At 38.0% G+C, this 20,338-nt stretch overlaps 1 protein-coding gene across 1 annotated transcript in view; it reads left to right on the top strand.

Moving 5' to 3' along the window:
• LOC103780491 (striatin-like) overlaps window positions 1-20,338 on the top strand; it is a gene marked incomplete at its 3' end in the record, with an annotated part of 44,758 nt that overhangs the window by 12,452 nt on the left and 11,968 nt on the right. Inside the window, exons 4-6 of the mRNA XM_008948180.1 lie at window positions 7,137-7,210; window positions 10,407-10,485; window positions 12,438-12,602. Coding sequence (XP_008946428.1) covers window positions 7,137-7,210; window positions 10,407-10,485; window positions 12,438-12,602 — 318 coding nt within the window. The remainder of the gene's footprint in view (window positions 1-7,136; window positions 7,211-10,406; window positions 10,486-12,437; window positions 12,603-20,338) is intronic.

Here is a 20,338-nt window from a genome sequence, read left to right as displayed (position 1 = left end):
TCACAATGCCCTCAGGAAACCATGAGCAAGAAATGAGCCACACTGCTTTTCTCTGAGACAAGCTTTCCTGAGCTGTGGTTCTGTATAGCAAGTGTTGAGCCTTTCTCTGTCAATCAAACATTTTCAAAGTTGCCTATAAGTAAGCAACTTTGGAAGCATTGTTGTTGTTCTCTGTGTCATGGCACTTATGTAATTTTATAGCAGGCAAGGTAGAAAATTATTTTTACTTACGGATTTTCATGTTTTGTGCCAAATTTAGCTTACTGTTTGGTCTTTATGTTAATAATTTTAAGATTACCTTTTTGTTGTGTGTATAGGAAGCCCAGTTATTTCTGCTGAAGAGTCTTAATGGATAGAATAGCAAAGAGCTTAGAAGGAGGTAGTTAGCAGAAGCACTATCATTTGTTCAAGAGCGCTTTTGGTGTAGTTTTGCCAACATCCAGTAGATTGCAGTGTGAGGCTGTTCACGTTTGAGGGTTACTTTTTATTACTTTATCAATAGTTGCTCCACCACTAGTAAGCTGCATTGTTTCTTCTGAATTTTCAGAAGCTAGCTGAAATGTAGCTCTGTTTCTCTCAAGTACATGTCCTGTTTCATCTAGTCTAGCTCATTTCCTGTCTTAACATATTTTAACCAAAGAACTGGCCTCCTGAGCCCTGACTCTAGAAACACTTGATTTAATTTTGTGTTGTTTTCTGCACTGGTGTGTCTGATCAACGTAAGGCTGGCGCCTTCTCCCCTGGGTAGGATATCTCGCCGTGCTGTTCCTGGCAGTCGTTCTTGTTTATGTCTCTCCGTTTGGCGGCGGCTCCCAGATCTTCTGCGGATGTTTTGGCAGACTCCCTCAGCACAGCTGGATCAGATGCTTCAGGTCTGGCGACAGATATTGCCAAGAAATAGCGGCCTTTTTTGATTGGGATCAACCTTGTTTCTCTGTGAAGTATTTAGGAAAGTTTCACTGCTCTCAGTCTTAAGAAATATAGAAATTAGATGAAAGCTTTTAGCGTTTCCCTAAGCAATTCTAGAAGTCTTGTGGCAGCCATGCAGAATGTCTCCAAGCACTGTTTGCATGGAAGATACATAGTTTCAAGAGAATGCTGCTAGTTGGAAAAGACTTGTATGTTGAAGTGCAAAAGCCAGAGCAGTGCTAAAATTCAGACTTGTCTGAGTAAAGGCATCTATGCACTAACAGTTTCATAGCCCCAGAGTAGTTTTCTTCCAGACAACTTGAAGGCTAGTTTTCAGATGGAAAATACTTTCTATAAATTTGTTTCCTTCAGGTAGTTATTTTCAAGTCATTTTTCAATCTCTGCTTACTGTTAATAATTCAGATGTAATTTTCAAGAGGTAGATCACCCATGTTGAACAAGTTTTAAGTTAATAAAGGCTCATTTTTGTGATTTGTTTTTTCCTCCTTCTCTTGCCACAAAGCTGCCATCGTTTTTGACCGGATGATATAAAGGTTGGAGAAACTTCAATTTTTCTTTATACTTATTTACAGAAATAATTTGCTCTTTTTGTGATAATAATACCTCACTGCTGTGATGTGTGAACTAGAGTTCAATGTGAACTACATAGGGCCAGTTTAAAGCTGTTAGTAAGTGGACTAGGTGATTTCTGAAAGGGAGGAGGAATTAAGCATGGCAGCTGAGCAAGAGATACTCTGTTATTGTAGAAATAGATTAAATACAAACACGCCAATGAAATAAGCTGTATGCAAAATTTGTATAGAAAAGAAAGTTTCCTTTGTGAGAACTCTCATAGCCTTTGATTGCAGTATATGTAACTGAATGGTCAAGACTGCTTTCTCCCAAGAATTACTGTGTTTAGCCCTTTTCTTAGTGTGCTTTGGAAAGAAGATTGTTTATCTTTCATATCAGTGACATTTTCAGCTCTACCATAAGAAAAAATCTAATAATAAATCTCATACCTGCTGCTTGAATAAGTGTAGAAAATAATTACTTGATGGACTGTTTGTAATCTCTATTGATTTTTTTTTTTTTTTTTAATAGTCTTTTGAACTTCAGAAACTGACCATAGCTGAAGGTGAATTCACCAGGTCCAGTACTCTGACAGGATACTCATGTTTCTGTTTCACATCTGACTGGTGTCTTGTTTGAATGTATGCATTTGTGCTAATGGATTCTAAATAAATGGAGGTTTGAGCTTGGCATTGGTTTTTATTGTAATTTTGTGCAGGCAAATGTCTGTCTTTTTAACTTCTCCAGCAATATTAGCAGTATGTGTTGCTTTTTGGGATTGTCAGCTCTTCAGTTGCCTGTCTTTTGTTAGGATGTGATTCTGCCACCATATCTGTATTTCTGCTGGTGTCTGCCTGTGATATATGAATTCAGATCTTCTGAAAGATGAAATCATAGTCCAGCTTGGCCTTAAAATAAATTGAAGGGTAGTCTACAAGACCATGTAATCTAGGTAATTCTCCTGAACTAAAGAAGAATAAGGCTTTAAAAACTGTTGCATTATGAGGAGGAACCAGTTAAAAAAAAACAAAAACAAAACCAACCTGCTACTAATAGTTGGAAATATGGATAGAATAAATAATCTGACTTTGCTAAACTGATTTTATAATGCCTTTAATGAGGGGGGAGAACTTCAATAAGAAGAAAGAGGAGTGTTTCTGTTGATTTAGGAGGGAAATAAAATTTTAAAATGTGCATACAGAGATTTAACAGATTCAAATAAATATACTGATAAGTTTAAAATACATTCTGAATTTTTGAGAAATGGATCTTGGAGAACAGGTGAGATATGGGGAATAGGAAAGGTACAAGGAATGATCCATTCAGTTAACCTAGCAACCATTTAACTTTGCTAATAATTTGGTGGAAATTGTTAGCAAAACTTTGATAAGAAAATCAGTGAATGCGGAGAGGGTAGTGAAACTTTATCTCATGGAGTTTATATAAAAACAAATGCCTCATGCCACAAAACTAACTGCTGTCTGAAATTATTTTCAGGAATTGAGTAGAGCACAGTATAGGTCACTAATCCAGATTAAAGTATTAATATTTACTTGCTTTTGGTAAGTCAGATCAACACGGATTAAACATTAGGGTCACTTGATAACTGCATAAAAACTTAAAGTTTTTGACTAAGTGTAATGCTTAAAGTTGGTGAGGTAGGTGAGTGACAGAGTATAGGATTTCTTAGTTCTTGATTAGTCATTACTTTTTGTTAGTGATGGTGGGGGAAAAAGTATTTTAATAATAATGAAATGCAGTTGTTTTATCAGGGTAGCATCTCTCTGCTGGTTAGATGTCGGAAACGGTTGGAAAAGGAAAGAAATATTTTGAGCATTCAGCTTTAAATTTGTTCTATTCTTGGTTATTCTTTTCTGTACTGACCAAAATGTTTATCCTTCACTTATTGCTGTCAGTACATTTCAAGTACATCCTTCTTTCTTTCCTTGCTTGTGGTTGCCCAGCTGAGTTAGAGCTCAGTGCTCTGGCTCTTGAGGAAGAAGTCTGTTCCTTCATCTATCTTTTTTGCTACACCTAAAAGGCATTTCTTCACTGTGCACTTATCCTTCTCAACCAGAATTAAATGTTTATTGTAAATAAAATGCGGCTGGATTAGTAGGAAACTAGTACTGTTGATACTGAAGCATAAGAACTGCCAAGCATTACTTCCCTCGGCACCATTTTGGTAGAAGCAATGAATTTTCTTTATGAAATAGGAAAATCCAAAAGAAAACAGTAGTGTAATAAGCATGTCTGAGAAAGAATTAAGAGGTCCTGCTAACTTGAAAACATTACCTATAGTTGTTCTTGTTACAGTCATTTGAGCTTTGAGAAACTTGCCTTGTACAGTTGTGAAGTATTACACCCATTAATTACTCAAAACCAAATTTTAAGTCGAAGAATTCCACTTTCATGTTGGTGTATGTGAGGATTGATTTTTGTTGGTTGGTTTTGGTTGTGTTTTTTTGTTTGTTTGGTTGGTTGGTTTTGTTTGTTTGTTTTGGTTTTTTTTTGTTTGTTTGTTTGTTTTGGTTTGGTTTTTTTTTGTCTTCTGTAGCCTGTATCTTGCAGCCTGGCACCTAGCTCCTGTACCTTTGAACTGGAGCTGCATATGTGGATGTGCTGCTTGGTTATCCTGCAGCTGCTAGGCTGCATGCCCAGCATTGCCTCAGTTCTTCCCTGCCTTTCTTTCAGGATAGGGATGAGTATGAGTGCTGCTTCTCTATACACTTGTGAATATCTACAAAATTCTACATAGAATCTTTTTTTTTAGTCATCTGAACTTTCATGTTTGGAAGAAAACAATTATAGAGACAACGGTTAGAGTGAGTGTGAGAGAAAGGAGGAACAGATTTTGAAACTGGCTAAGGCTCTCTTTGCCTCAGTTTCTCTGTTATTGTTATAGGACCAGCCTGGCTGAACAGGGAGCTTTTGTTTGGACTCAGGGAAAAAAACAAGAGAGTTTAACACCTTTGGAAAAGGAGGCAGGCAACTCAAGAAGAGTTCAGGGATCTAGTTATGTCATACAGAGAGCACATCAGAAAAGCAAAAGTCCAGCTAGAACTCAATCTGGACACTGTCGTAAGAGATAATAAAAAAGGGTTTATGAATAAATTAACAATAAAAAGATAGCCAGGGACAATCTCCACCCTTTATTGGAGGTGGGGGGGGAAACGTTGCCACCGAGGGTGAGGAAAAGGCTGAGGAACTTAATGCCTTACTTGTCTCAGTCTTCAATAGTCAGCCCAGTTATCCTCAGGGTATTCATCCCCCTGAGCTGGAAGATAGGGATGGAGAGCAGAATAAACCTCCTGTAATCTAGGAGGAAGAAGTGAAGGACCTGCTATGCCACCTGGGCACCCACAAGTCTATGAGGCCGGATGGGATCCACCCAAGAGTGCTGAGGGAGGTGGCAGAGGAGCATGCCAAGCCACTCTCCATCATTTATCATCCGTCCTGATTAATAGGGGAGGTCACGGATGACTGGAGGCTTGCCAATGTGATGCCCATCTACAGGAAGGGCCGGAAGGAGGATCCGGGGAATTACAGGCTGGTCAACCTGACCTTGGTACCAGGGGAGATTATGGAATGGTTCATCTTGAGTGCACTCATGTGGCATGTGCAGGACAACCCAGAGATCAGGCCCAGCCAGCATGGGTTCATAAAAAGCAGGTCCTGCTTGACCAACCTGACCTGCCTAGTGGATGAGGGAAAGGTTGTGGATGTTGTCTACCTGGACTTTAGTGACACCTTTGACACCTTCTCCCACAACAATCTGCTAGAGAATCTGGTGGCTCTTGGCCTACACAGGTGGACTCTTGGCTGGGTTAAAAACTGGCTGGATGGCCAAGCCCAGAGAGCTGTGGTGAATGAAGTTAAATCCAGTTGGAGTCCAGTCACAAGTGGTGTCCCTCAGGGCTCAGTTTTGGGACCACTCTTGTTTAACATCTTCATCAATGATTTGGATCACGTGCACCGTGAGTAAGTTTGCCTCAGGAAGATGGCACCACATTGAGCAGGAGGGTTGCTCTACTCAAGGGTAGGGAGGCTCTGCAGAGGGATCTGTGCATGTTGGATTGACAGGCTGAGGCCAATTGTGTGAGGCTCAACGAGTGCCAGGTCCTGCGCTTGGGTCACAACCACGTGGAGTGCTAGAGGCTTGGGGAAGAGTGGCTGGAAAGCTGCCCAGCAGGAAAGTACCTGAGGGTGCTGGTGGACAGCCAGATGAACATTAGCCAACAGTGTGGCCAGGTGGCCAAGAAGACCAACAGCATCCTGGCCTGGATCAAAAATAGTATCCTTCCCAGCAGGGCTAGGGAAGTGATCGTGCCGCTGTACTTGGCACTGGTGAGGCCACAGCTTGAATACTTTGTTCAGTTTTGGGTGCCACAGTATAAGAAAGACATTGAGGTGCTGAAGCAGGTCCAGAGAAGGACAACGAGGCTGGTGAGGGGTCTGAAGGAACATGTCTTATGAGGAGTGGTTGAGGGAACTGGAATTGTTTAGTCTGGAGAAGAGGAGGCTGAGGGGAGACCTTATTGCTCTCTACAACTACCTGAAAGGAGGTTGGAGTGAGGTGGGTGTTGGTCACTTCTCCCAAGTAACATGCAATTGGACAAAAGGAAATGGCCTCAAGTTGTGCCAGGGGAGGTTGAGATTGGATATTAGGAAGAATTTCTTAACTGAAAGAATGGTGAGGCATTGGAACAGGCTGCACAGGGGGGGTGTGGAGTCACCATCCCTGGAGGTGTTCAAAAAAACGTGTAGACATGGCACTTCAGGACATAGTTTAATGGTCATGGTAGTGTCGGGTTGACATTTGGACTTGATGATATTAGGTCTTTTTCAACCTTTATGAATCTATAGGACTATTCTAATGAATCTTTAATAACTTACGTGCATTTGTAATGCTGTACTACTGTGGCATTATTTTCTGCGTTGAAAAGTCTATAGACATTCACTCTGCAGAATGAAGATTTTAAAATTAAAAAGTATTTACCTTTTCTAGCTAGTCTTACTATCTTTGTTGAACATGCTTGGTGGGGCTTATTACAGCAGGCCTTTTGTAGGCTAAAGTATTTTTGGAAGAGAAGCCTCCATTTTTGAGCTTTGCCAGGTGGCAGGTCTAGCAGCTTTAAGAGCAACTGGGCTCTGTCAGTGCTAAATCTCAGAATGGTTCTAACCAAGGGCCTGCTGCTGTTGGAAGGGATAGCGTTTTGAAGAAGGGTTTGTTTAATTGAGGTGACAATATGAAATACGAAGTAGATGGCACTGAACAAACATGGAGAGTAAAAATATTTCGTAGTGATGGCTAAAAATAAAGGGGGTGAGCAGAGCGGGCAAGAAAGCAGAGAGTAGCCCTTTTCTACAGGGAAGAAACTTTTCTGTAACAAGAATGTTTTGTAAAATCTAGTCTACTGACACCTGTTTTTCACCACTATTTACTTTGCAATTACATGTCAACCCTAGAGAAAATAATTAAACAAAATTACATATCTGAAGACCTGCTGAAGTTACTTATTTTGTTCCTAGCCTAGAAGAAAGGAGTGGCTTTTCAAGTGAAGATAGGTGACATACATGTGTTTAGAGATACCTTTTAAATGTGCTAATAGTTTCTTCTTTTTTTTTTTTCTTTTTTTTGTTCTTTGTTTCAGGGCTAAATATCACAAATTAAAATATGGTACAGAATTGAATCAGGGAGATATGAAACCACCAAACTATGATTCTGGTAAGAATTTATTAAGAATGATTTCATTACTGGCATTAAAGCTTAACTGTGGTTTGTGAAATGCTGAAATGGTCGTGTTGATAAAATAAGCCACTTAATAGAAGCAGTGGGAGTAGAGATAATTAATAAAGACTATGTTTTACTCTTGTAAAATTAAAAATGTATACTAATGCTCTGGAAGGTATTAATTGAAGAAAATCAAATTAGTTTAAAAAACAAAAAACACACACACAAAAAAAAAACCAAACCAAACCAAAAAACACCAAACCCCCCACCCCAGAAACCCCAACCAAACTAATAAAATGCTCCTGAAGAGCATAATTTTTCTTCTCCATTAGTAATGTGTATGGGCATTTTGGAACGGGGAGATGCTAGATATATAGCTGTAGTATCATTTTATCTCTGAATAATTCTTCTGAATAAAAAGTTAATGATAAAGGACATCAGATGTGTGGTACATAACTTTTTGGTCAATTACCTCAATGGTATTCTGGGATAAAAAGAACTCAAGTTCATATTAAACTAATTAGAGTTTGAGAGTGGGGAATTTATTTACAGGATTCCAATGATTGTTGAAAATGCATACAACTAACTTCAATGCTGTGCAGTGAGAGGACAGTTTTTCACCTTGGTCCCTGGAAAGCTGATTTGTTCTTCTAGAGGTTGCATTTCCTACTTCACACAAATATTTTTAAGCACTGAACTTGAGGAATTAAGAATTTAAATTACTTCCTTTCATCCCTCTCTCTATTTCCCTAGCCTTTTCTGAGAGGGGAAAAAAAGAAGAAATACAGAGAACTGATTATAGGTTGAGTCCTCAAAAGGAGAAGTAATTGGTGATTTTTGTGTCTGAGTCCCCTGATGCTACAGCAACAAAACTAGAACCACTTGTACATAAAGGAGGAATATAGAAAGTGCAGACTTCAGCTCTGTCACTTGGTGGAAGGCATGGTTTGGTTTACTATCAGGGTTTATTCTTATCCCATTGGATTTGGAAGGTCATTAAAAAAATCCAAAGAAACAAAAAATCTAAACTGACACCAACTGAGGAAACTTTACACAAGGCTTTTCTTCTCTAAAGATACAACAAATTTTAGAGAAATTTTATTTCACATTATTTTCAAGGTTATTTCCTGAACTGATGAAATAGTTCCATTTGATTCTACTAAGTGGAAGACCCCAGTCTGTGTCTGCACCACTAGAAAACTGGCCTGATCATACCAAGATCCTAGACAACCTTGTTTTTTGTAATTTCTCAGGATGCAGCTTCAGCATGTTGCTCCAGCTTCTAGCTGGGGAATGTAGTGCAGAGCTGTAACCATTGCTTTACTTTGACAAAGTGAACATTAGTGGAATTACCTTTGTTAAAATTCCATTATCCTGGTTTATCCCATTGCACTCTATATCTGTAGCTGTCAGGAACATATGCTTTTGTTCTGTATCAAAAGTGGGCTGACTATAGATACACACTTAAAATAGAAACTTTATTGTGCTCCTTTGAAGTTGTCTTTGATAGATACTCACTTGATGTCCATGTCTTTTCCTGCCCAGTCGGGGAAAAACGTGGAAGTGTTCCTAGTAGTTCTTCCAAATGAATCCTTGTTTGTTTTCTTTATGATCTCTTGTGAAGTCTTACTTTTGGAAGTAAGAGTTCATCTCCTCATAAAGAGATGCCTTTTTTTATTTTAAAAACTGCTTGCGATATCTTCTGCTTTTATTTGCTTATAATGTAAGTCCCTTCATTCCCATCTGTAAATCGCTGTTACTGCAAGCAGTCAGAGGAGACTAAGCAAAAGGGAATTCTTTCCTGTAGATATAGTGCCTTTGGAAGAAGGGTGTTTGCTTTCAACAAAAGTAATTTTCAGGCAGGTTTATCTTAGTCAAGTTTTAATTCTTATAGATTGAGCTTTGGTAGTTGTGTGTTTGGTCCAGCTATGTTCAGTTGTCATCAGAAAATCATTGTGCGATTGATTATTTCCTATGGTTGCTATTAAATGGATTTGTGAATTTAAGATGGATAACATTCATATGACTCTTCTTGCATGTCAATTCTGATTAGTCTTTGATAGCTTCTTTGGGTGGATGGTGTTTTTTTGTGTGTGTGGTGTTAATTCAGTTGTTTGAAGGTAAATGACTTCACAGTAAGAACAGTAGCTTTCCTACATCACATATCAAGTTAGTCATAGGATTATACCACACATTTTCTGGTTCATAATTTTTATTTACACAAGAAGATTGTTCACCCTTCAGTATCTGGACCACAAGGGTTTCAGGTTTTGTAGAGGCTTTCATAGGTAATAAACCAAGATCTTTTATCTTGGGAAGCATATGCTTATGTATCTCCTGGAGGAGGGGAAAAACCATCCCACCATCATGTAGTATGAAGCTATATATGGAATAAATGTGTAGCTGCTGGTGGCCAGCATTCAGATAGGTTTCTGACCAGAGATACCACATAATATTTTTGTGGAATTTCCTAGTATAGTACTATTCAGATACAAATGTATGGTTGTGGAAAATGTGGTGAAATTTTTTTCCATGTCTTTTCAGGTTAAAAAAATAAACAACTCCTGGTTGTTTTGTGTTTGTGTGTGTTTGTTTTGTGTGTGTGTGTGGTTTTGTTTGTTTGGTTTTGTTTTTTTTTTTGGCCTTCCACAAAACTAATCCAAATATGAATGAATTTAAAGGTGATGTGAGTAGGTCTGCTTTTATGTTGCACAGTCAAATATTAAGGAAATTGGCTGGATAGTATGTTGCAAGTGAGTATCGTGCTGCAGTTGCATTTGATGGTTAGCAGTTGAAGATGTTTGTATTCAAACCTAAATTACAAGCAGCAATTATATTGAAAATTTTGCAAAAATGTAACCCCAGATTGTCTGTCATTGTGTGCCCTTAAAGAAAAAGGAGTAAGATGGGGCTTTTGGATGTGAAACAGAAGGGAGGGCACTGATGACTAGTGGAACTTGCTCTCATAAAGTAGGATGTACCTGGAAATCTTTGTGTACATAGTGCTACAATTACATGCCATGCGCTTTTTTTCCTGTCATGGTTATTGGCACTTTGAATCTTTTATTTTGTTATTAAACCATTCCTAATCATTTTAAGACAAATCACATTTGTCTTTTCAAGTGGTTGGATGTCTTTTTAAGGAGTAGGACAAGGAAAAAAGTATTCACAATTAAATAATCTCTTCCAGATGAAGGGAATGAGACAGAAATTCAGCCACAACAGAACAGTCAGCTAATATGGAAACAAGGACGACAGCTGCTAAGACAGTAAGTATTGAAAAAAAGGACTCAAATAACAAATGCAAGGGAAAAAATCTGATTATGAAATGTGATGATGGTGGCACTTGATATTTTTTGTTACATTTTCTTTCCAGAAAATTTAGTGTATTTGATGAATTTCATTCAGCTTCTGCTGTACTTTTCCTAAACTTTTGAAAAATGTTAATATTTCAGAACCTTAGATGAGAAGCTTCATCATATCACAAACACCTGATCTCCTTTGTTTGTCTTTCACTGCGTATAATAAAGCAATCTGCTTGGGAGAACAGTGGGTCATGGCAATTGCAATTCTTTTTGCAATTAAAAACCAACGGATACTTCTGTTAAGAGTTGTGTAAAATAAGAGTAGCAGGTGTTGGAGAAGGGTAACTTTTACTTTGGCTTGCTCAAGGTGCAGAAAAGACTGCTCTCCAGGTTATGCTGGAAACTTTTGCTCAGTTCATCTTAATGAAGCACATGTCTGTTAATCCAAATTAGTTTTTGAATTGTGTTCATAATGAGGTCATTAATTTCCAATATATTTGGTCACTTTTTTTTTTTTCCCCTGCCTTGGTTATAACCTTTGGTTTAAGTTGAAGAGGTCTATAAAAGTCCTCTCTTCAGAGTCTTTGTTTTTTATGCATTTGCCTTATCCCCTACGCTGATAGATTCAAAGGCCTCCTAATGATAGCAAAACTTTTGCTTTCTGTTTTTTTTTAATGTATTAATAGAGGGTTAAATGAGAGGGGAGGGAGACAGTAAGGACAGTCTGAAGCTTATATTAAAGGACTTTTTTTCCAAAGATTTATATAAAAGTTAAATTTGTCTGTTGGGTGGCTTGTACATGCTTTTCTTTAGCAAGAACTCAAATCTTTGGACATACGTTGAATAAATGTAGATAAAGTGGTCTTGGCTTGGATTGGTGATTTTGAGGACAAATTGTTCCTTCTCTTTGCAATTCACAAATAAGTTACACGGTGTTGAATACAGGGTGCATCTTACTGACTGACTCGGTTTTGCTTGGGTGACTTGTTTGATACTTATATAGCCAGCAAACAGCATTTCTCTCCTAATGTGGTTATGTGGAGGATATTGGTAAATAATTGGAGAAAAAATGGATGTGCTTGGTTCGTAACTGCTGTTACTGTAAAAAAGCACTTCCTCTCTTTTGAGTCTTCTAGAATATTGACCATTTAATGAAGACAGTGCTATTAACCCCATATTGTCAAGGAGAGAACAGAGTCCATTTTTTATCTTTGTCGTTATTTCTCCGTTTTCCCCCAAAAGCAATACAGCCTATTTATGAAAGAGCTGACTTTAGACCTTGAGGTTTTCACACCAGCTAGTTGAGGATTCTTGCTGTCCAGCCCTTATATGCCAGACACAGTAATGTTTTGCAGTTCCATTGCAGAATAAGGAAAAGTCAAGACAAAGATTTTATCAAACCTGCTACATTGTAAATAACTCTTACTAGTAATTACAGCTACACAATTTATTTTTATTCACTCTAGGTTTTCTGGGATTCTAATAATGCTTACATAAGGATCATACCTAATGCTTCTTGTGAGGCTACATGTGTAGTTTCCATGTGTTGAAGAATAAAATGGCCATGTTGTACATGCAACTGGTGATTTTTTTTATAAGCCAGTTGTAGATATTTTAATTGAAAGTGTTTTTCCATCCATTTTAGTAAATGAATGAATAATGTATTGTATAACCTCTGACTGCTAGGCTCTTTGATTTTTTTCTTTTTTTTTTTTCTCAGTGACTGTAGAGGCTGGTACTGCAAGAGACGATCCCTCTGCAGCTGGTACAGGATGATTTATAGGGATGTTTCATTAGCACAGCACCATACTTTGCTAAACGAAGGGGTTGAAGATGAGCTTAGGGAGAAGTTCCCATTTACTGGTTTGAATAAGTGAGATGTTCATGGAAGATTAGCATGAGTTCTGTTCATACAGGTATCTGCAAGAAGTGGGCTACACTGACACGATATTGGATGTGAAGTCAAAACGAGTACAAGCTTTACTGGGCCTCCCAAGAGATGCTTCAGAGAAGGAAAACAGAAATCAAGAGCCGATGGTAAATGGCACAGAGGGGCAGGTCAAAGAAAACGCCATGATCGGGTAAGCATCGCCGTGACGTTGTCAACTTTCCGCATAAATGCGCTTCAGGGTGTAAAATAAATTTTTATTTACTGACATTTCAGGATTTTTTCCCTAGTTGGAGATTTTAGAGCAATTCTAACTCATTTTCTTACATTAAGCAATAAGTATGGAGGTAAGATTGGTAGCTTAATAGTGCCACAAGTGCTTTTTCTTCAGCTGGATGGCAGCACAAAGTCAAATCAATATGCTTTGAGGTGGGATTGCTAAGTGGTTAGAGGTCAACATTGTTTCAAGTTAGTGGTTTATTTGTATTGCTGAAAACTTTGCTGTATCGACTACAAGCTTTTCTCCTCTGGTCTGTGCTGACTATGACATGAAAATCTAAATGAACTGCAGGATTTTTTTGACTCTATCTGAAAAATGAAGTGGCTTGTTACATTCCGATTCTTGTAAATTGTTTATTATTCCACCAATGGATATCTATGTGAATGTTACTGAAATGTAAGGTATTAGTTTCTGTCTTTCAGTATTTCTAATACTCTGAAAAGTCAGTCAAGGAGACTAAAAGCTCATTGTGCTTACTTTTGCTTTTAAGTACTGTTGAAAACATGAGGTGTTTTTTTTCTATTTTCTTCTCTGTGGAGAGTTTAAAAAAGAAAAAAAGATAGTTAAATCTGAAACTTGACTGTAGAGGCTTCAAGGGAACAATCTGTTTGTTCTCGTTTAAGATACTGTAGTTGCGAAACTTGAAAAATAATGAAAATTATGCAGAATTGTTTGTCTGAACAATACAAGAAGTGGTTGTTTTCAGTAATTTGTGCTGCGTCAGCAAGCACAGCTTTCCTCAAAGGTTCTTCCTTTTTATCAGTTTGTATACTGATGTGGCAAAATTGAAGACCTTTTTTTTCCCTAAGGTCTAATACTGTTGTATGGCACATTTTATCTTTTCAAAAGCATTTGTAAAATTTCATTGTACCCAGCAGATAGCTACAGTAACTTCAGGCCAACAAATTACGTAAGGGCAGAAGTTCATTGTTATGTAATTAAATTTAATGCTGTGAGGTGGAAAAAATTGAACGTCTGAGAAAACCCGCAAGCTACTGAAATATATCATGCTGCTACGTGGTTGACAAGCTGTGTCATTTATGTGCAGCAGCTTTGTTTTTGAAGAACAAGGAATGCTTAATAGATTACAACAACAATTTGAGTTCAGTTTCTGATGAAGGGATCACTTCTTCTCAGGGGAAGTGGGTAAATAAAGCTCCTCTTCTTACACTTTAAAATTTCTTTGAATGTGTTTACCTTGGTTTTGAAGCAGATGGAGATATTTATCAGGTAGTTACTTCGTGCATGAAGTGGTTGGACGGTGGTCTCGATACAGCAATTTTTCTTTTCTATCTGCTTGCTTGCTGGCAGAACTGGCATTACGTTTAATGCTTTGTAGTCTACCCCATGGCTGAGGATATCCACTGGTGGAGAAAAATGAGTTCCCTTCCATTGTGGCTATGCAAGGCTGGTCAGGCTGCACGCTTTGAAAAACTGCTTTTCAAACAGTTCAAGGGTTTTTTCAAACCCTTGTGATGTGTGAGATGGCAGACTCTGTTAGAAAGCTTAAGGGAGCGTTGTGAGACATGATGTGTGAGGAGTGGCTCTAGGGTTTTGCAGTGGAAGAATTTTCTGGGGATCATGTTCCACGTAGTCCCATTAGTCTTCATGGGTGTTTCTGAGCTTGTGGATGTCTGCCGACATCTCCCTCATTAAGAAGAAAAAGCTGGAATTTTAATAAATTGGGAACTAAAATGCAGATGGAAGATGCTTTGTGGCTGTATGGATACAGTGAAAGCTTTTGTATGAGAAAGCTTTGCTGTCACCACAGAAGCTTGTGAACTGCTCAAGCCAATGCATTTTGGCTGATGTTGTGTTTCAGAACATTTAATGAACGTTGATGTGAAATATCTGCTAGCAACTGAGGCTATTGATCAACCTGGGAATGTTTTGGGTTTTGTGCTGGACAAAATGTAGTGCATGGAAACAAGCCTAGTCTAATAAGGAATAGCTCTGTTAAAGTGAGAAAATGCAGATCATAGAACACTTGATCTGTTTGGTCTTGAAAGTTCTGCATAATACTCTGGGCCTAGCTGAGAAACTGGATTTTAAATCTGATTTTTAGGGAAATGTTTACAGGGAAGGAAGCATGTGAGAACCAGAGTACAGGGACTGAACAAAGAGAAAGCTTGTGGGTGAGAAATGATAAAGACAAATCAATAGCAGTTTGGAAAGAATGTGGGTGAATGTGCTGAAGATATTGTACAGTAGAGGGGAAAACAGTTCAATGAGAAACAGAAGGAATATGGACACAGCAATGCATTTCAGGAACAGGAAAATGGAAGACATTTGCTATGTGGAGAAATCCTTAAGGAAATGTAAAGCTATGTGAATTCCAGAAAGAACAGATTGACTAAACTGCCTTTTCTACAACTGAACACTCATTTGATAAATCCCAAAGAAAGTAAAAAAATGGTATTTGATGCTTTTATGCTGCCATACGGTTGTCTTTTGGGAAGGAGAAAGAGGGTCACAGAAACAGAAAGCAAAACTTTTTATGTTTTGACTGTCATTTATTGATAATCAACCAATACTTTCTCAGTGACCTGGAAGTGGTGGAGAAGAAAACAAATTGGCACTGAGAGAAATTGCAGGAAAAGAATGGAAGAGCTGATGTACTTTTTGTTGAGAACTCTGATTTTAGCATGGATTTTGTGCTAAAAATCTTACTCATTCACTCCTTCAGCATTCCCTCTGACTGTACTTCTGCCAACAGCAGACACCCACACTTTTTTTTTTTTCTCCTTTCTTTTTTTAAATGCCTTTGATTGCTCTGAGGGTAAGCCCAGGCATTCTTCCTCTGACACCAGGATGTGTGAAGTGTATAGTTGGTGATGGGTAGGGAGGATATTCCTTCCTTCACTCAGCTCACTACATCTTTTACAAATTGTCTCTTACACCAGAACTTGTCTTTTATATTGGTTGTATCTTGTTGTCCGTTATACCAGTTCTAGCTACTTCAGCAGCAGGGGTTTGGACACTCAGTGCCGTGACAGCAACAGTAAGTCACAGGTTTTCATGGGAAGGGCTGGTGAGAACATTGGTGTGATTATCGTGAAGTTGATGCTGTTAACTTTGGTATGTAGAAGTGTACAGTAATTACTGTAGTGGAAATAATTAAGACAGTAGTATTTATTTGCAGCAGATGATATGTAACTTGAATTCTGCTAGACTCCAGTTATTTTAGAAAATTACCATTTTGTCCCTCATGCCTCTCAGCTTAATTTTGCGTATCTTATACGGTTGCAGTTAGATCAGAGAACTCCCCCACCTCTTTGTTTTTCTCCACTTTTGGTACAGTGATGAACAAACTACTGTTGTCTGAAAGTCTTTTAAAGCCAAATCAGTTTTTCTTCGTACTCTTGGGTGAAGTAGCCTCAGTCTTTATCTGTTACTAGCTGTTACATCTGTTGTCATACTTGTATTCTTACGTTACCTATTTATTTGCTAATGTACAGATCCTCTTGAAAACTTTAGCACTCAAGACATCCTGTGGATTTTGAATGCACCCAGCAAGATTTTTATTCCATAAGTGAAATGTTAATATGATAACCTGAGATAGATATAGTCCTGTTTCCACTTCCTTCATGAAATTTAAAAGGGAATCTGTTTTCAGTTTCTTCAATCATCTCACTGGCATTACAAAAGATAAGTACCTCTTGGCATGGCTGGACTCAAAAATAGATACTAAAATAATAACTTTATATAGTAGTGGTTGAAATTCTTAACACCTGCAGTGAGAGGAATGGGTGCATTTCCCCAGCAAACTGAAACAGAAATGAAAGCTGTCTGCAAATGTCACTTGTAGCCTTGAAAACATGAGAGCATTCAAGTATTTTCAGTTGATTTATTACCTCATTTTTTAATAGCTTTATCTTACTGATTGAAACCTAAATAGTAAAATTAGCTGACCTTCTTGAAGGTGTGTATTTGACTACCATTTGATATGAGCAGAAAGCAAATTTAATAAAGGAACAGTACTGGAAAGGAATGAGGGTATACCAAGCATATGTGTGTATATACACCCACGTGTGTGTATATATATATATAAGAACAATACAGATAAATTATCTGAGTTCATGCTGAGGGTTTGATTATTAGAACTATGTTTAACTAGCCAACAGAAACTTTTTAAAGTTAAATGATCCTGAATGATACATCAGTCTCTCTCTGAAACTGATCTTACTGCCCTTTTTCTCTGTTGAACCATAAATGGCTTCCACTGCCTATGCTTCACGTAAACAAAAAGGCATCAAACCTCAACATCTGAGAGCAAATCCAAAGACCTTTTCAAAGATCAAAATTAAACATTCTGAACCTCTTATCTTTCTGATGTACCACAAATCATTCCAACTGACACTTCAGTGAATTCATGCCTTTCTATACCAGAAGGCCTTGAATAACTCTTTTGCGTCTCAATTCTATGAAGTGACCCATGTAATGAAAATGCTGCTTGTTGACTGATGGATGTTGTGTGTTGACTAGCTTATAAAATGGTTTATTTGGGAAATTACCTCTGAATTTAACAACCTGAGGTAACATCTACCACGAAAAAGGTTTGCAAAAGTACCATGTGAGACTAAAATCCTGAATTACAAACAGAAGAAAATCTAAAATCTATTTGCTTTATTCCCTCTACTGGTTGGTTTTCCCTACCTTTTTCCTGTTTGTCCCTGCCTTTGTCTTGCAGTGACCTAACAGGCATTTCAGAAATGCCTCATTTTGGCCAGACCTAAACACTTTCAACAGATGCCTTAAAGCAGAAAAAAATTTTTTTTAGAGTTGTTTGGTTTTTTTTTTTTTTTATTATTATGAAGAAAGTAGTACCAACAGACCACTGTTTTAATTTCATTGACACGGATCTATGGCTTACGGATTTGAGGGATATTTTTTGGATATGCCACTTAAGACTCATGGTACAGAAGAAATGGGGAGAAAGACAGAGAAGTTGTGCAGTAGAAGAGAGAGAATCGAAGAGAAAGGAGGTGAATGGAGAAGTAACTTGTAAAAATTACTTTGGGTCTTCAAACATTACTTCTTTTTTTTTAGTTTTTATTCTTTAAAAAGCTTGTTTATCTGACATACCATAATTGTCTGACTAGATTTGGCAAGGGAAGTGGCCTTTCCTTTTTAAATGGCATTCCTTTGCAATTCCAATATACATCCAAACCATTTTGTAAGTGTTGCTTACCAGTTGTAGTATGTATTGCACTGGTTCTTGCATTGTGTGCTGTGAATTCACAGGGAGCTTCAAAGGATGTGATAGACTGTCTAGCCTGCCCTGTGTTCCTTGTGTGTAAATTTTGATGATTTTCCATAGTTCATTATGAATTTATTAATTTTGATATTTTCTGTTCTGCATTATGAAAGATTTTGCATGGTTTTGAAGATACAACAAACTGTTCATAAAGACAGTCCCCATGTAAAGGAATACATTTGAATTTGAATGCATTTCTTTGCTGCATCCAGATTGAAATAACGAGCCACATTGAAAAGACTGTGTTAAAACGTGAAATAACTAAATTTTATGGGAAAGTAATAAAACTTAGGACCTTGCAGTAGCACATGTTGATAGTATGAAGTAACTGAGACAAAGAAAATGGCTTAGGAAGCAGTATGCTAGAATAGCTCTTTGAGTGCTGGGCCACAACAGGTTTTGTCCTGTACAGGACCCCAGGAACTCTTCTCGGCTTAAACTGAACTTGTGTTTATTTAACTTTGCTGTAGTATTTCTTTCTGCTTCTGAATTTATCAATAAAATCTGGTTTTATTTAAGTTAATTTGTGTATGTCTTGGATAAAACAAACTCCTCTACTTTTTCCTTGGTGGGAGTGAGTAGGGCCGAGGCCGTTAATGGCCTTGTGGTTGGGCAGTTCATGGGAGAAGTCTGAGAGTCTCCCTGGACGCAACCACAGACCCCCAAGAGTTGCTATCAACAAAGGAAAAGGTAAAGATAAAAATATTGAATGTTTTTTATTACAAAGAAAACACAGGTCTGTAGTGTGGCTTTAGTCTATTAAAGTTCTCTTTGCAATGTCAAACATTCTGCATTATGTTGGGATCAGGGAAGGCGCTGTCAATGCCCTGGTTTAGTTTCCACATGACAACTTCACCTTTCCTATAGGTTGTGGTTTCTGCTTGTGACACAGTAAGAAACAGGATTTATGCTAACATCCTGAACATTAAAGATTGAGAGCTATTTGAACACCATATATGTTGTAAAGCTGCTAATGTTTTGGTGCCAGCGCCAACTCGATTTTTTACACAAAATACTTGTCTTGAGCTGTGTCTCTGTAGGGTGGGAAACTGGGTGTTGGCTGAGCGGCCTGCTGAGGCCCAGCGAGAGCCATGCTTGCTTTAAATAATATTCATGGAATACCCACAAATCATATTTCTTAGATTTCCTCAGAAAAGATTATTATTACTTTTAATCTTAATGGGGCCAAAAGGTTAAGACAAATCTGAGTAATCAAACAGCCTGTAAAATACGAGTTTGGATAAGATTTTCAGGTCAGGGACAGCTGCAGAAAATTCTGTCAGCTTCTGCAGAGAAAAATAGTTGTGGGACTTCAGGTTTATGTTGCTTTAAGGGAGGTAAGTACTTCAGTTACCAGCCCATTTGTAAGAAGGGTTTTGTTTTAAAGAGGAAAAAATGTCTTATCTTTGGGGGTCAGAAGTTCTCTCTGTTGAGTAATGTTCACAAAATCTGTTCTCTGCCCATCCATTAGTAGTTAGATGGAGAACCCAGCAGCATTAGTGTAGCTCTACTTCACTGTCTGGACTACTTACTGTATTTGTTATGGTTGTGACAAGCAGCTCTTCCTATGTCCTTAATCATGTGTAGACACGAGTAGCAGGTAGTCAGTCTCTCTGCCAAAAAGATTTTCCTGTCTAATTGGACAAGGCTACTGGAGGAGGAGTATGTAATGCATGGAGTTAACATTATCTGATAGAAAGTGCTATATTTGTTACATGATTCTATTTTATTTATCTTTTTTAGTTTTGATTAGGAAGTGGTAAGTCAACTGGGATGAAACTGTCCAGGAAAGAAGGCAAAGTTAGATGCTGGGGAGAAAACCATGCAAGGGTTGTGTTGCAAGGGTACAGCTGAGGGAGGAACAGTGGGAAAAAGGTTCAGAACAAGCAGCTGAAGGGCACAAGGTCGAGGGAGTCCTGCCAAAATCTGCTTTCTCTGCTTCGGCAGTTTTTCTAGTTGCTCCTGCTGTCTGGGCTTTCTTGCTTCTTTTTTCTTCAGGTAATGTAGTTGGGAAAGAAGGAAAAAGCAGCACCCAGATTCTTGCACTTTGGAAATTGTTTTCCCATACATAAATTTCAGTCCAGTACAGTCCAGTAAAGAGGAATTATCCTTTTTGAGGCCTAGTTGGTTTATTTGATCCCCCTTTACTTACAACAGGTCCTGAGCCTTACCATAGTCTTGCATCACTCATACCTGTACATGTTTCAGTCCCTGCCTTGGAACTCCATTCTCTTGTTTTCACTTAATAATTTTTTAAAGACTTCTAGAATACTCAGGAAATGCTTTGTTTCTTTTTTGAAAATGGAATTTAAAGTAATGTATTATACTACCCTATCTCTGAATATATTTTTGCCACTTCTGCTTTTTTATGTTGCCTTTTGAGTGACCCCAT

Source organism: Merops nubicus, unplaced genomic scaffold (genome assembly GCF_000691845.1).
Source record: "Merops nubicus isolate BGI_N331 unplaced genomic scaffold, ASM69184v1 scaffold15469, whole genome shotgun sequence".
NCBI classification, from domain to species: Eukaryota; Metazoa; Chordata; class Aves; order Coraciiformes; family Meropidae; genus Merops; species Merops nubicus.
This window is presented reverse-complemented; position numbering and strand designations above follow the sequence as displayed.